The 14,842-nt window shown below is 44.7% G+C and overlaps 1 protein-coding gene across 4 annotated transcripts; it reads left to right on the top strand.

Annotated features, from left to right (window-relative positions):
- The first annotated feature begins 919 nt into the window (after positions 1-919).
- On the top strand, positions 920-14,842 carry LOC103191478 (BCL2/adenovirus E1B 19 kDa protein-interacting protein 3). Of its 4 annotated transcripts, none has more exons than XM_042338475.1 (6): positions 920-1,061; positions 11,850-11,988; positions 12,752-12,836; positions 13,426-13,529; positions 14,201-14,356; positions 14,706-14,842. In XM_042338475.1, the coding sequence occupies exons 1-6, from the start codon at positions 1,025-1,027 to the stop codon at positions 14,752-14,754; spliced, it is 570 nt and encodes a 189-aa protein (XP_042194409.1). In that variant the 5' UTR covers positions 920-1,024; the 3' UTR covers positions 14,755-14,842. The 4 variants fall into 4 exon arrangements, with proteins under 4 accessions (XP_042194409.1, XP_042194406.1, XP_042194405.1 ...); XM_042338472.1 differs by having other exon boundaries at positions 13,420-13,529; XM_042338471.1 differs by having other exon boundaries at positions 12,752-12,899.

Genomic DNA, 14,842 nt, shown 5'->3' with positions numbered 1-14,842 from the left:
GCTGTTTCAAAGTGAAGGATTATTCCCTGCCCAAATGTAGGTCAGAGATGGATGCTGTGTCAGCTGTCAATTTGGAGACTCTCCCTTACAGTCACTTTCCCTGTGTGCTGTGTGTGGGAGGGGTGCGGGGCTGGTGCTGGGGGTGGGGGTTGTGTGGGAGTCCCCATAAGCTGGTGGGTTTAGTCTAAGCTCACATGACCACAGTGATGGGCAGTGATGGTACAGACGTGCATTTCTGCACGTTGGTTTATTGTCAATTCACTGCAAACGCACAGAGAGAGAGAGAGACACAGACACACATTGACTGAGAGAGAGAGGGATACAGACTGTGAGAGAGAGGGATACAGACACACACAGACAGAGAGAGAAAGGGATACAGACACACACAGACTGAGAGAGAGATACACACACAGACAGAGAGAGAGAGGGATACAGACACACACAGACTGAGAGAGAGAGATACACACACAGACTGAGAGAGAGATACACACACAGACTGAGAGAGAGATACACACACAGACTGAGAGAGAGATACACACACAGACTGAGAGAGAGATACACACACAGACTGAGAGAGAGATACACACACAGACTGAGAGAGAGATACACACACAGACTGAGAGAGAGATACACACACAGACTGAGAGAGAGATACACACACAGACTGAGAGAGAGATACACACACAGACTGAGAGAGAGATACACACACAGACTGAGAGATACACACACAGACTGAGAGAGATACACACACAGACTGAGAGAGAGATACACACACAGACTGAGAGATACACACACAGACTGAGAGAGAGATACACACACAGACTGAGAGATATACACACAGACTGAGAGAGAGATACACACACAGACTGAGAGAGAGATACACACACAGACAGAGAGAGATACACACACAGACAGAGAGAGATACAGACACAGACACAGACTGAGAGAGTGAGAGAGAAATTTGAAAGAAAAGGATCTGTTGCCTCCCCCAAAATAAAAGCAGATAGAGCTGAGTGTCCTCGGGATGTCAGTGGGCAGAGCTGGAGAGGACAGTCTGAACAGTAAGTCATCTCATCACCAACAACAACTTGCATTTATACAGCACCTTCACTCGGGCACTTGAGTCAACTCCCAGGACACAGATCACCAGCCCTCCTCCTCTCTTACTTGTACAGTGTTTACTCCCCCCCCCCCCCACTCCCCCCCCCCACTCCCCCCCCCCCCCACTCCCCCCCCCACTCCCCCCCCCCACTCCCCCCCCCCCCCCCACTCCCCCCCCCCACTCCCCCCCCCCCCCCCCCCCCACTCCCCCCCCCCACTCCCCCCGTCACTCCCCCCCCCACTCCCCCCCCCACTCCCCCCCCCCCCCCCCCCCCCCCCCCCCCCCCCCCCCCCCACTCCCCCCCCACTCCCCCCCCCCACTCCCCCCCCCCACTCCCCACCCCCACTCCCCCCCCCACCCACTCCCCCCCCCACTCCCCCCCCACTCCCCCCCCCACTACCCCCCCCACCCACTCCCCCATAGCAGTGATCTGGATATCCAGTACATGTTCTTGTGAAATTTTATTAATTTCTAAGAGATACAAAGTGCTGATAAATGCTGTGGGTTCCGGGTGGAGAAAGTCGCTGTGTTATTTTGTTTGTTTGGGGAGGAGAGGGGGACAAATAAATACTCGTTGCAGCTTTTCATGTGATTATTTGGAAGCAGTGAATACTTTTATCTTCAGGGAATCGTGTGTTTTACAAATAAAACTTCTTATGAGAACTGAGCTTCAGTGTATGTATATATATATCAGAGCTACAGTGTGTGTATGAGAGTGTCACAATGTGTGTGTATGAGAGTGTCACAATGTGTGTGTATTAGAGTGTCACAATGTGTGTGTATCAGAGTGTCATAATGTGTGTGTTTTAGAGTGTCACAATGTGTGTGTATTAGTGTCACAATGTGTGTGTATTAGAGTGTCACAATGTGTGTGTGTATCAGTGTCACAATGTGTGTGTACGAGTGTCACAATGTGTGTGTATTAGAGTGTCACAACGTGTGTATGAGAGTGTCACAATGTGTGTGTGTGTCAGAGTGTCACAATGTGTGTATCAGAGTGTCACAATGTGTGTGTGTATGAGAGTGTCACAATGTGTGTGTATTAGAGTGTCACAATGTGTGTGTATCAGTATCACAATGTGTGTGTATGAGAGTGTCACAATGTGTGTGTATCAGAGTGTCACAATGTGTGTGTATCAGTGTCACAATGTCTGTGTATCAGTGTCACAATGTCTGTGTATCAGTGTCAGAATGTGTGTGTGTGTGTATTAGAGTGTCACAATGTGTGTGTATTAGTGTCACAATGTGTGTGTATTAGAGTGTCACAATGTGTGTGTATTAGTGTCACAATGTCTGTGTATCAGTGTCACAATGTGTATCAGTGTCACAATGTCTGTGTATCAGTGTCACAATGTGTGTGTATCAGTGTCAGAATGTGTGTGTGTGTGTATTAGAGTGTCACAATGTGTGTGTATTAGTGTCACAATGTGTGTGTATTAGAGTGTCACAATGTGTGTGTATTAGTGTCACAATGTGTGTGTATTAGAGTGTCACAATGTGTGTGTATTAGAGTGTCACAATGTGTGTGTATTAGTGTCACAATGTGTGTGTATTAGAGTGTCACAATGTGTGTGTGTATTAGAGTGTCACAATGTGTGTGTGTATCAGAGTGTCACAATGTGTGTGTATCAGAGTGTCATAATGTGTGTGTTTTAGAGTGTCACAATGTGTGTGTATTAGTGTCACGATGTGTGTGTGTATTAGAGTGTCACGATGTGTGTGTGTATCAGTGTCACAATGTGTGTGTATGAGTGTCACAATGTGTGTGTATCAGAGTGTCACAATGTGTGTGTATTAGAGTGTCACAATGTGTGTGTATCAGAGTGTCACAATGTGTGTGTATTAGAGTGTCACAATGTGTGTGTATTAGAGTGCCACAATGTGTGTGTATCAGTGTCACAGTGTGTGTGTGTGTATTAGAGTGTCACAATGTGTGTGTATTAGAGTGTCACAATGTGTGTGTATTAGAGTGTCACAATGTGTGTGTATCAGAGTGTCATAATGTGTGTGTTTTAGAGTGTCACAATGTGTGTGTATTAGTGTCACAATGTGTGTGTATTAGAGTGTCACAATGTGTGTGTGTATCAGTGTCACAATGTGTGTGTACGAGTGTCACAATGTGTGTGTATTAGAGTGTCACAACGTGTGTATGAGAGTGTCACAATGTGTGTGTGTGTCAGAGTGTCACAATGTGTGTATCAGAGTGTCACAATGTGTGTGTGTATGAGAGTGTCACAATGTGTGTGTATTAGAGTGTCACAATGTGTGTGTATCAGTATCACAATGTGTGTGTATGAGAGTGTCACAATGTGTGTGTATCAGAGTGTCACAATGTGTGTGTATTAGAGTGTCACAATGTGTGTGTGAGAGTGTCACAATGTGTGTGTATTAGAGTCACAATGTGTGTGTGAGAGTGTCACAATGTATGTGTATTAGAGTGTCACAATGTGTGTGTATCAGTGTCACAATGTCTGTGTATCAGAGTGATACAATGTGTGTGTATGAGAGTGTCACAATGTGTGTGTATTAGAGTGTCACAATATGTGTATCAGAGTGTTGCAATGTGTGTGTGTATGAGAGTGTCACAGTGTGTGTGTATCAGAGTGTCGCAGTGTGTGTGTGTATCAGAGTGTCGCAGTGTGTGTGTGTATCAAGAGTGTCGCAGTGTGTGTGTATCAGAGTGTCGCAGTGTGTGTGTATATGAGAGTGTCACAGTGTGTGTGTATCAGAGTGTCGCAGTGTGTGTGTGTATCAGAGTGTCGCAGTGTGTGTGTGTATCAGAGTGTCGCAGTGTGTGTGTATATCAGAGTGTCACAGTGTGTGTGTATTAGAGGGTTAGAATGTGTGTATTAGTGTTACAATGTGAGTGCATTAGTGTTACAATCTGTGTGTGCATTAAAGTGTTAATAATAATAATTCTTGCATTTGATATAGTGCTTTTCATGTCTTCGAGACATCTCAAAGCACTTCACAGAATAGACTGTAAAGTGAATTGACTGTATATTTGTGGGCGAACGCGGCAGCCAATTGCACACAGCAATGTCCCACAAACAGTCGTGGATTGAAAATGACCAATTTATTATTGTTTTGTTTTGGAGGGATTATTATTAGGTGTGTGGAGTAAGGAAACTTTCCCAAGGTTTCACCCTTCCTGGAATTGAACCCAGGTGTCTTACTCAAAGCGAGTGCTCTAACCACTGAGCTACAGTGTCTGTATCAGATTGTTACAAGGTGTGTGTATCAGAGTGTTACAGTGTGTGTGTATCATAGTGTTACAATGTGTTACAATGTGTATTATTAGTGTGACAATGTGTGTGTAATAGATTGTGTTACAATGTGAGTGTGCATTAGAGTGTTGCAATATTTGTGAGTGTATCAGAGTGTTGCAGTTTGTGTGTAAGATAGGTGGTGGCAATATAAGCCGATGGTAGAATCGTAAAGGGGGTGAAGGAACAGAGAGACCTGGGGGTTCATATCAGTAAATCTTTGAAGGTGGCAGGACAGGGAGATAAAGCTGTTAAAAAAACATACGGGACACTAAGCTTTATAAATAGGGGCAGAGAATACAAAAGTCAGGAAGTTATGATGAACCTTTATATAAAACACTGGTTGGGCCTCAGCTCGAGACTGTGTTCAGTTCTGGGCACTACACTTTAGGAAGGATGTCAGGGCATTGGAGAGGGTGCAAAGGAGATTTTCCAGGATGGTACCAGGAATGAGGGACTTCAGTTATCAGGAGAGGTTAGAGAAGTTAGGATTATTCTCCTTGGAGCAGAGAAGGTTAAGAGAAGATTTAATAGAAGTTTCCAAAATTATGACGGGATTCGTTAGGGTGAACAAGGAGAAACTATTTCCACTGGCGGGTGGGTCGGTAATCCGAGGGCACCGATTTACAATAGTTGTTAAAAGAAACAGAGGGAGATGAGGAGAAATATTTTCACACAACGAGTTATTCGGATCTGGAATATATTGCTTGAAAGAGTGGTGGAAGCTGAATCAATATCAACTTTTAAGAGAGAAGTAGACAATTATTTGGGGAGGACACATTTGCAGGGCTATAGGGAGAGAGCGGGTGAATGGGATTGATTTGGATAGCTCTTTTCAAAGAGCCGGCACAGACACAATGGCCCGAATGGCCTCATTCTGTGCTTTGTGATTTTATGATTTTATGATATATGTGTGTGTGTGGCAGAGAGTTAAAATCTGTGTGTATCAGAGTGCAAAAATGTGTGTGTGGATCAGTGTTACAATGTGTGTGTGTGTCTACCAGTGTTGCAATGTGTGTGTGCGTGTGTGCACAAGTGTTCCAGTGTGTGTGTCTGCATCAGTGTTACAATGTGTGTGTGTGTGACTGTGTGCATCAGTGTTGCAATGCGTGTGTGCGCATCAGTGTTGCAATGCACGTGTGCGCATCACTGTTGCAATGCATGTGTGTGCATCAGTGTTACAATGCATGTGTTTGCATTAGTGTTGCAATGCGTGTGTGCGCATTAGTGTTACAGTGTGTGTGAGTGTGTGCGCATCAGTGTTACAATGTGTGTGTGTGCGTACGCATCAGTGTTACAATGTGTGTGTGTGCGCACGCATCAGTGTTACAATGTGTGTGTGTGCGCACGCATTAGTGTTACAATGTGTGTGTGTGCGCACGCATCAGGGTTATAATGTTTTTATGTGCGCATCAGTATTACAGTTTGTGTGTGTGCATCAGTGTTACTGTGCATGTGTGTGTGTGTGTGTGCATCAGTGTTACAATGTGTGTGCGTGCATCAGTGTTACAATGTGTGTGTGTGCATTAGTGTTACAATGTGTGTGTGTGCGCACGCGCATCAGTGTTACAATGTGTGTGTGCGCATCAGTGTTGCAATGTGTCTGTGTGTGAATCAGTCTCGCTGTGTCATATTCTCAATTATTTAACTTTGCTTTCTGTCCTGGCAAAACTATGGTCAGTGATTCATTTTTGCATGAATTAGTTTATTTTTAAATTTTCACATTAAATGGAATAAAGATATTTTTGATATGGAATTCTAACCCAGGCTGATTGGTGAGGATGATGCTGTGAGTTTGGAGATTTTCAGGTTAAGGCTGTTTTATGAATGGACTGGGACCTGGGTGAGGGGGCATGGCCTTCTTGTGTGTTTACTATGCGTATTAAAGTGAGAACTACTATTTTACATAATCCCTGCATTTGATATAGCATTTTATCACATCTTTGAGACGTCTCAAAGCGCTTCACAGAATATACTGTAAAGGGAATTAACTGTGTATTTTGTGGACAAAATAACTACTGCAAGAAAAATACACAAGTATTAGATACACCAGAGTGTAATTAGTATTGTACAATCAGGAGTGTTATACTCAGTAACACATAGTGTTTTATTATGTAATATACAGTTATAGCCAATAACACACACAGTGTTTTATTATGTAATATATAATTATAACCAGTAACACACAGTGTGTTATTACTTAATACACAGTGTTATAGCCAGAACACATGGTCTGTGGTATAATAGGTGTTATATGGTGTGAGTTTGGCTCAACTGGTTGAGTAGGCACAAGGGTCCCAGAGGCTGACACTTCAGTGCAGTGTTGGTTGCTCAGAGCGCTGCATTATCACCAGTGCCATCCTTTAGATGAGACTTTAACTGAGGTCCTGTCTGTGCCTGTTCAGGTGAATGTTAAATATTGGAAATAGAGGAAATACTTTGCTGATTTTTTTTGGCCTCCCACACACCACAAATCGTCACCCTCATTTTACATTACAGTCCTGAGCTCTTTCAGGACGACAGTGTGTGACTGGAGACAGGACCTCAGAGTGGATCAGCAATCAGCCCTTTGTCCTCCCAAATCCTCTCCCTTGTCTCTCGCAGTCTCCAGCCCCCAGGCAGGAGGTGGAATATCAGAGCCGGTCAGTGAGTGTCAGTGAGCGGCTGGACTACGTGACACAGCCCACGTTACTGAGCTAGGTCAGCTCTGCACTGGGGTCAGCTCACACAGACGTCACTGATCCACATAGCCCGGGGTGGGAGAGATTGAGAGAGAGACTGAGGGAGACTGAGGGAGAGAAACACACACACAGACACTGAGTAACAGAGAAAGAGAGAGAGGTAGAAAGACAAAAAAGAGAGAGAGTGGAAGGAACTGTGTTTGAACCTGAGAGACTGTGTGATCGAGACTGAGAGAGAGATACATACAGACTGAGAAAAAGACAGACACCGAAAAAGAGAAAGAGACTGAGAGAGAGATACTGAGAGAACGAATGAGATTTGAGGGAGAGAGAGACTAAGAGAGGGAGAGAGATTGAAAACTTAAACAGTATTTTGTGATGTGGTCAAAGTCTGGACAAAGTACTAGGCTTAAATGCTGCATTGTCAGAGATGCAATCCTTCAGACGAGATGTTAAACTGAGGTTCTGTCTGTGCTCTATTCACCTGGATGTTAAAGATCCCGTGGTGCTATTTGATAAGAGAAAGGAGCTTCTCTCCTGGTCAACACTCCCATAGAATAAATCAATCATTCACTTCAAGGCTGTTTGCGGGGAAGCTGCTGTGTGCGAATTGGCTGCTGTGTTCACTTCGTTGGTACAAAACACGCAGTCACTACACTTCACAGTGAAATCTTGTGAAGAGCTTTGTGGACTTTTTGACGTATTGAGGTGCTAGGTCAAATATAGGATCATTATGATGGCATTAACACTAATCAGTACTTTCTTATGATACAACCATCCCAAGCTCGAAACACTTCACAAGTAATTGCTACTAAGTTTAGTGACTCTAAACGCTTTGAGATGTCCTCCACATGTGAAACAACAACAACAAATTGCTTTAAATAACACCTTTCATGTCAGGAGGATGTCTCACGACACTGGACAATGAAGGGTTTGCACCCGAGCTGCGGGTTGGGATCAGAGAGGGGTAGAGGGCAAGGCAATGTATGAAGGTAAATTGTTATTGTGCTGTGTACTTGCGGCCGAAAGCAGCAGCCAGTTTGGGTATACCATGGGGCTTGATAGTACAGGCATTCTGTCAAACGCAGTGTTAGTGGTTATTTTTTCATTATGTAGTAACACGTTCATTGGTTTGGAAGCGGCAGTGACTTCCCTGGAGTGGGCTTTAATTATGCCTGTTCGTGCCTGTGCCAAGAGCTATCTGCTTAGTGTCATTCCCCTGCTTTCACACTCACACACTCTCACTCTCTCACTCACATACACTCACACACAGGGCATACGCCTTTCTATTTCACCATTCAGATAGTTTCCTATCTTGGCTGTTGCTCCAGTGCACTGTTATGTCCATCCTTCAGGTGAGATGTTAAACTTCAATCCCCTCTGTGCCTGTTCAGGTGAATGTTAAAGATCCTGTGACGCTAATCGAAAAGAGAAGGGAGTTTCTCTCTCCCAGTGTCCTGGCCGACATTCCCCCAGCTAAAATCGATCACTCACTAATGGCTATTTGTGGGACATTACTGTGCACAAATTGGCTGTGATGTTCACCTACAAAAGAGTCACTGCACTTTACAGTTCATCCTGTGAAGCACTTTGACACATGTTCCTGACGTGCTAAAGTGCAATCTCAGATACAAGAATTATTATTATTTAATTTTATTCCTTCCTAAAAGCTATTATTAATTCTGTCTCAACCAGGGTTCCAGGTCAGATGCTCCACATGCTATTAGGTCTCCGTAAAAAATAATTCTCCAAACATCCTCCCTTTGCTCTATGCATATTGCCTTAAATCTGTGCTTGCTAATTAATTCAACTATAATATTAATCTTCACGTCTCAAAAGGACCTTCAAGGGTTTCATTTAGAGCATAGTGATTGCGTGTTTTATACGCAGCAGCCAATTTGCAATATCCCACAAGCAGCCATGAAGTGAGTGACCATTTTATTTGGGGGATTGTTGGCCAGGACACAAGGAGAGAGAAACTCCCTTCTCTTTTTGAGTAGCGCTGCAAGATCTTTAACATCCACCTGAACAGGCACAGGCGCAAACCTTGGTTTAACGTCTCATCCAAAAGACGGAACTTCCCTCAAATCAGCACCCCCCACATTGTATCAGCCCTCACAGTCTGGGAGAGTGTCAGCCCAGACTATAAGGACTGTGATCTCAAATTCTGTGACATAGACGCTGGAATAAACAGCCTTCTGACTCGAAGGCAAGAATGCCAGTGACTGTGCGAGGCTAAGACCTCACTGACTGACTCATCGATTCGCTCAGTGGAAATAATTTCTTCCTGTTTCCATTATCAAAAACCTGTACAGCACAGAAGAAGGCTATTTGGCCGCTTTGGTCATCTGCTTGGCTGTTTTGAAGTGTGATCCTAAAGAGCAAAACCTCTGCATATTATTGACACTATCAATGATAATCTATATGGACTCCTGTAGTTTACATTTGCCTTGTAAGCGAAAGGAGCCAAGTTCGATTCCCTGGTAGGGCAAACCTAGTGCAAGTTTCCTTACTCCACGTGTCTCTGTTTACCTAGAAATAAGTAGGAACCCGGTTGTTAGTTGATTGGCAGATTGCTTTCCAGGGGTAGTAATCCCTCAACAAAAATGATAATTTCGTCACTCAATCCACGACTGTTTGTGGGACACTGCGGTCTGCAATTGGCTACCATGTTTCTGCTGCAAAATATACTTTCTAATATATTCTGTGAATTGCTTTGAGATATTGCAACGATGTGATAAGGTACTATATCAAATGCAAGGATCATTATTATTACGACGTCTCCAAATCCTTCTCCATTCTGGGAAGAACAGCTGTGTTATGTGGGCTGAGGGATTCCCATGAGAATTTGCTTACATTTCCAATTTAGTTGGCTGCACCTACCCTTGGAGGCTGGGTGGGTGGCAACAGGATTGATGCTCTCTGACTTGTTTATTATTCTATATCATTAACATTATCATCAGCATCATTAATCACTCAGCTCCTGTTAACCCTGCAAGCCAAAACCCTAACAGGTAGGGAGGTCCTAGCTAGACAAGCTGCGGGAAAGCTTGCTAGGCAGCGTACTCAATGGCAAGCTATGTGTTTTTTGCAGGTTAGACTCCAGCAGTTACCCCAATGTAAACTCTGTGGTCCCCAAGCCCTGCCCCTTACCAACTTGCGCCTAATACTTTCTGGAATTAGGCAAGCACGATAGTGATTGGTGATCGGTTTTCTCTGTGTGTCAGACAGGAGGACTTAGGTTTAGAGTTGATGTGGCAAAGCACTGTATCGAATGGGAGGATTATTATTATATTGTGGGTTATTCAGGTTTCCCAAGCTTCGACATGTTGTGACACATCTACAAGACATGGATACAGATTTGCAGATGAATGCTTTCACAGCTGATTTCAGGCACGGCTGGGCTCGGAGTAATTCAATGCTTAGCACTTTACCTGAAATCTTTAACGATTAGATAAGCTGGGCTCTTCAGTCTTGAGAGAATGCACCTTGGTGGGGACCTCAGAGAGGTGTATAAAAGTTTAAATGGGATTGATACGGTAAAGCTAGAATAATACTTTTAGATACGTTGAGGTAATAGAACAAGAGGACACAGGTTTAGAGTTGCAAAGGGGAAATTTATGGACAGACACGAGGAAGTGTTTCTTTACCCAGAGAGTAATTAACGACTGGAACAGGGTTACCAGGAAGGGGGGTTGAAGCCAGGATGTTGGATTCATTTAATAGCAGCTCAATGCTGTGATGGGGGCACGGCAGGGTGGGTGTTCTGGGAGATGAGATCAGATGTGTCGAAGGGTCTTCTTCATCCAAACCAAGCTGAGTATATCAGCTACATCTCATCCAGAATTCAAACCCTAGAAATGTACAGGACTGGAAAAGAATTTTATTGAGACGATCCTCGCATTTAATACAGCAGCTGTAATGTCAAAACATCTCAAAACATGCCACAAGAAATTGCTGTCAAGTGTAGTGACTTTGTATTCATGTAGGTGAACACGGCACCCAATCTGCGTACAGCAATGATCTACAAACAGCCATGAAGTGAGTGACTGATTTTATCCAGGGGATTGTCGGCCAGGACACCGGGAGAGAGAAATTCCCTTCTCTTTTCGATTAGCACCACGGGATCTTTAACATCCTCTTGAACAGGACACAGATGGACCTCAGTTTAACGGCTGACACAAAGAATGGCACCTCTGACAATGCATGCTCCCCCAGTACTGCAATAGAGTGCCAGCGTAGACTATATGTCCTATTGAGGTTGCTTGAAAACCCCAAATATCTGACTCAGAGGCGAAAGTGCTTCCAACTGAGCCAAGCTGTCGCATGATTGAAGAGGTAAGTTTTACTACTAATAATAATCCTTGCATCCTTGCATTTGATATAGCGCTTTTCACGTCTTCTAGTCGTCTCAAAGCGCTTCACAGAATAGACTGTAAAGTGAATTGACTGTATATTTGTGGGCGAAACGCGGCAGCCAATTGCGCACAGCAGTGTCCCACAAACAATTGTAGATCGACTGTTTGTGGGACACTGCCTTGCCTTGCCTAACTGGCTGCCACGTTTCGCCCACAAAACATACAGTGAATTAACTTTACAATCTACTCTGTGAAACGCTTTGAGACGTCTCAACCATGTGATAAGGCGCTGTATCAAATGCAAGGATTATTATTATTTTAATTATTGCTATTTATGATAACAAACTGCCTCCATTAAGCAGCTGCCAGTGGATAAAATGTTTCCAAGGAGAGGATGTATGTGCAGGAATTCTGTGATTGTGATCTCTTTTCCTGCTGGCAGGTTCCTGGGTGGAACTGCACTACATTCAGTGTGGCCTGGAGCACGTTCCCTCCTCATCCTCCATCCACAACGGGGACATGGAGAGAATCTTACTGGATGCTCAGCACGAGGTGGAGAGGAGTGGCTCCCAGTGCAACAGGTTAGACAACGACAACTTCCATTTGTAACAACTTGAAATCCCGTAGCATAATGGCTCCCAGCAGATCAATTTGAAGCTCCTCGCCCTGACTTATAAATCCCTTCAGATCTTGGCACCTCCCAATCTCTCTGATCTCCTCTGCCATTGCCCCGCTCCTCTCTCCACTCAGCTATATCAAGCTTGGTGCTGTTCCCTCATCTCAATGCCCACAATGACTGGGCAGACCAGTCACTAAGGGCAGGGAATCCTCCCACTCAACTTCTGTTAACCCTGCAATCCAAAGCCCTAAATGGTCCTAACTGGATAAGCAGCTGGAAAGCTTGCCAGACAGTGCTCTCAATGCAAGTTATGTTGTTTTAGCTGGTTAGACTCCAGCAGTTACCCCAACGCACAATCTGGAGTCCAAAAGCCTTGGCTCTTGCCAACCTGCACCTAATACTTTCCAGAATTAGGTAATCACGATGTGTCCCTCCAGGGAGAGAGTGCGCATTCCATTCCAACAATCTATCTGTGGGATTTCCGTGTGTAGGTGGGATGCATGGAATTCTCAATTTGGTTTGGAGACTCTCAAACACGGTGATGGGTTTCCCGATGTATCAGACACACGGCTGATGAAAAAAACAACATCCCGCATCTGTGGAAAGCTATTTGATTCTCTGTGGAGCGCTCTGTATAAATGCAAGTTGTAAGTTACAGCAACTTGTGCTGTGGAAAGGACACTTTACTGGTGAGAGTTAATGGGGAGCTTTGCTCTGTCCCACAGCCCTCTGTTACAGATGAGCCCTTCACTTCACCCGCTCCCTGCCGAACCTGAGATCCAGAGCATCGGAGACCGCAACAGCACACAGGTGTGTACTCCGGGGACAGGAAATGAAGAGGAAATGGAAGGGGAAGGGAAATGGAAAAGGAAGGTGGGGAAGGTTTTTATTATGTATTACTACTGTACATATGTTTATTATTATTATTACATGGGCTGTGGGACAGAGCAATAATAACAATAATATATTGTGGTGTATTGTTTAGAGCACTTACCTCGCAAGTGAGAGGACCAGGGTTCGATTCCCAGGCAGGGCGAAACCTTAGACAAGTTTCCTTACTCCATACGCCTCTGATTACCAAGAATAAATAAGAACCAAGTTGTTCGTCAATTGGAGGATTGCTTTCTGGTGATAATCCTCCAAAAAATAAACAATAATAATTTTGTCACTCAATCCACGACTGTTTGTGGGACACTGCTGTGTGCAATTGGCTGCCGCATTTCGCCCACAAAATATACGGTCAGTTCACTTTACAGTGTATCCTGTGAAGCTCTTTGAGACGTCTTAACGATGTGATAAGGCGCTATATCAAATGCAAGGAATATTATTAGATCTAGGCTTTGTTCTTTCATTTCTCTTGGAAATTGACCATTATTATTATTATTATTGTTAGCCACAGTCGGATGAGGAGACCCAGGAGAAGAATGGAGAGACTGAGACGCTGCAGAACAATGCTGAGTGTATGTGGTACTGGTCAAGTCGACCAGAGAACTTCCCTCCAAAGTGAGTCCATCCACAGTGTCCATCAACCTTGTCTTCAGTCATCTCTCCCCCACTCCCTTTGTCCCCCACCCCTCTTGAATCCGACCCCCAGCTTGGGTGCAAACCCCTGACTGCCCAGCACCTTGGGATGTCCTGCTGATGTGAAGGGCACTGCATAAGTGCAATTTGTTGGTGGTGGTGTATCCAGCATCTCAAATTCCCGACACCAGCACTTGTTAAAAGGCAGCCTGGCTCAGCTGATAGTGCCCTCGCTTCTGGGGTCAGAAGGTTGAGTGTTCAGGTGCTCATGTTGGGTCTTTTAGCTCAAAGCCCACACTGACTCAATGCCAGTGCAGTGCTAAGGGGAGTGCTGCGTGGTCAGAGGTGCCATCCTTTAGATGAGACGTTAAACCAACTGTCTGTACCTGTTCAGGTGGAGTGTTTAAGATCCTATTGAAAAAGAGAAGCTCATTTCTCCTGATGTCCTGGCCGACAATGTGACCTATGACCGAGGAGACTGACGTGTGACTTGTGACATGTTGTGTGATTTGTGACAGGTGACTGACTTACAGCTGATGTGATGTTGTTTGTGACATACGTTCAGTTATGTAATGTGACATGTGACTGACGTGAGATGTGACTGACGTGAGATGTGACTATTGCATTTGTGCTGTGTTCCCCCCACCTGGCAGGGAGTTTGTGTTTAAACATCCTAAGCCCCCATCCAGTCTGGGTGTAAATAAGACCAGTGTGATGAAAATGAAGAAAAACAAGATCTTCAGCTCCCCATTTGTGATGTTCTTCATTCCCTCTCTCCTGGTGACTCACCTACTGACCCTGGGAGTCGGGTATGTAAAATGGACATTATCTCAAACAGCTTCTCCCTCGTCTGTACTTTATATGTCTCTCTTAATCCCTCCATCTTACCCCTTCCTTCCCCTCGTTCAGTTCAAGACTGAAGACTTTCCTCTTTGACCATGCTTACAGTCACCTCCTGACTCAGCATCAGACTCCGCCACTGTTGTTGTTGCTATAACCACATGAAGCTTGCTACAGTTTTACATCTCGCTCGCTCTCTAACCACTCTGTGGTCCCCAAGCTGTGGCTCTCACCAGCCTGTGCCTCTGATATGTCAGCCTGACTATCTAACCTATGTTTTTCCTCTCCCTTCCTCCTCCCCCAACCCCCCACACACAGAATCTACATCGGAAAAAGACTGGCTGCATCGTCTGCGAGCGCATTGTAACAAATCGCTGCCCCCCCCCAACAAAAGAGCGAACCGGAAAGGGAATATAAATCTCATCCCAATATGTTTATCTCTCACCCTGCCCTTC

Source organism: Callorhinchus milii, unplaced genomic scaffold, assembly GCF_018977255.1.
Source record: "Callorhinchus milii isolate IMCB2004 unplaced genomic scaffold, IMCB_Cmil_1.0 Scaffold1, whole genome shotgun sequence".
Taxonomy (NCBI): domain Eukaryota; kingdom Metazoa; phylum Chordata; class Chondrichthyes; order Chimaeriformes; family Callorhinchidae; genus Callorhinchus; species Callorhinchus milii.
This window is presented reverse-complemented; position numbering and strand designations above follow the sequence as displayed.

What these genes read in the sequence shown, in the direction of transcription:
- LOC103191478 (XM_042338465.1), top strand. Translation starts at nt 1,025, where the DNA reads ATGTCAGTGGGCAGAGCTGGAGAGGACAGTCTGAACA. An exon ending in TGGAGAGGACAGTCTGAACA is followed by an intron (nt 1,062 to 11,849) that starts GTAAGTCATCTC and finishes TCCTGCTGGCAG; the next exon opens with GTTCCTGGGTGGAACTGCAC. An exon ending in CCAGAGAACTTCCCTCCAAA is followed by an intron (nt 13,530 to 14,200) that starts GTGAGTCCATCC and finishes CCCACCTGGCAG; the next exon opens with GGAGTTTGTGTTTAAACATC.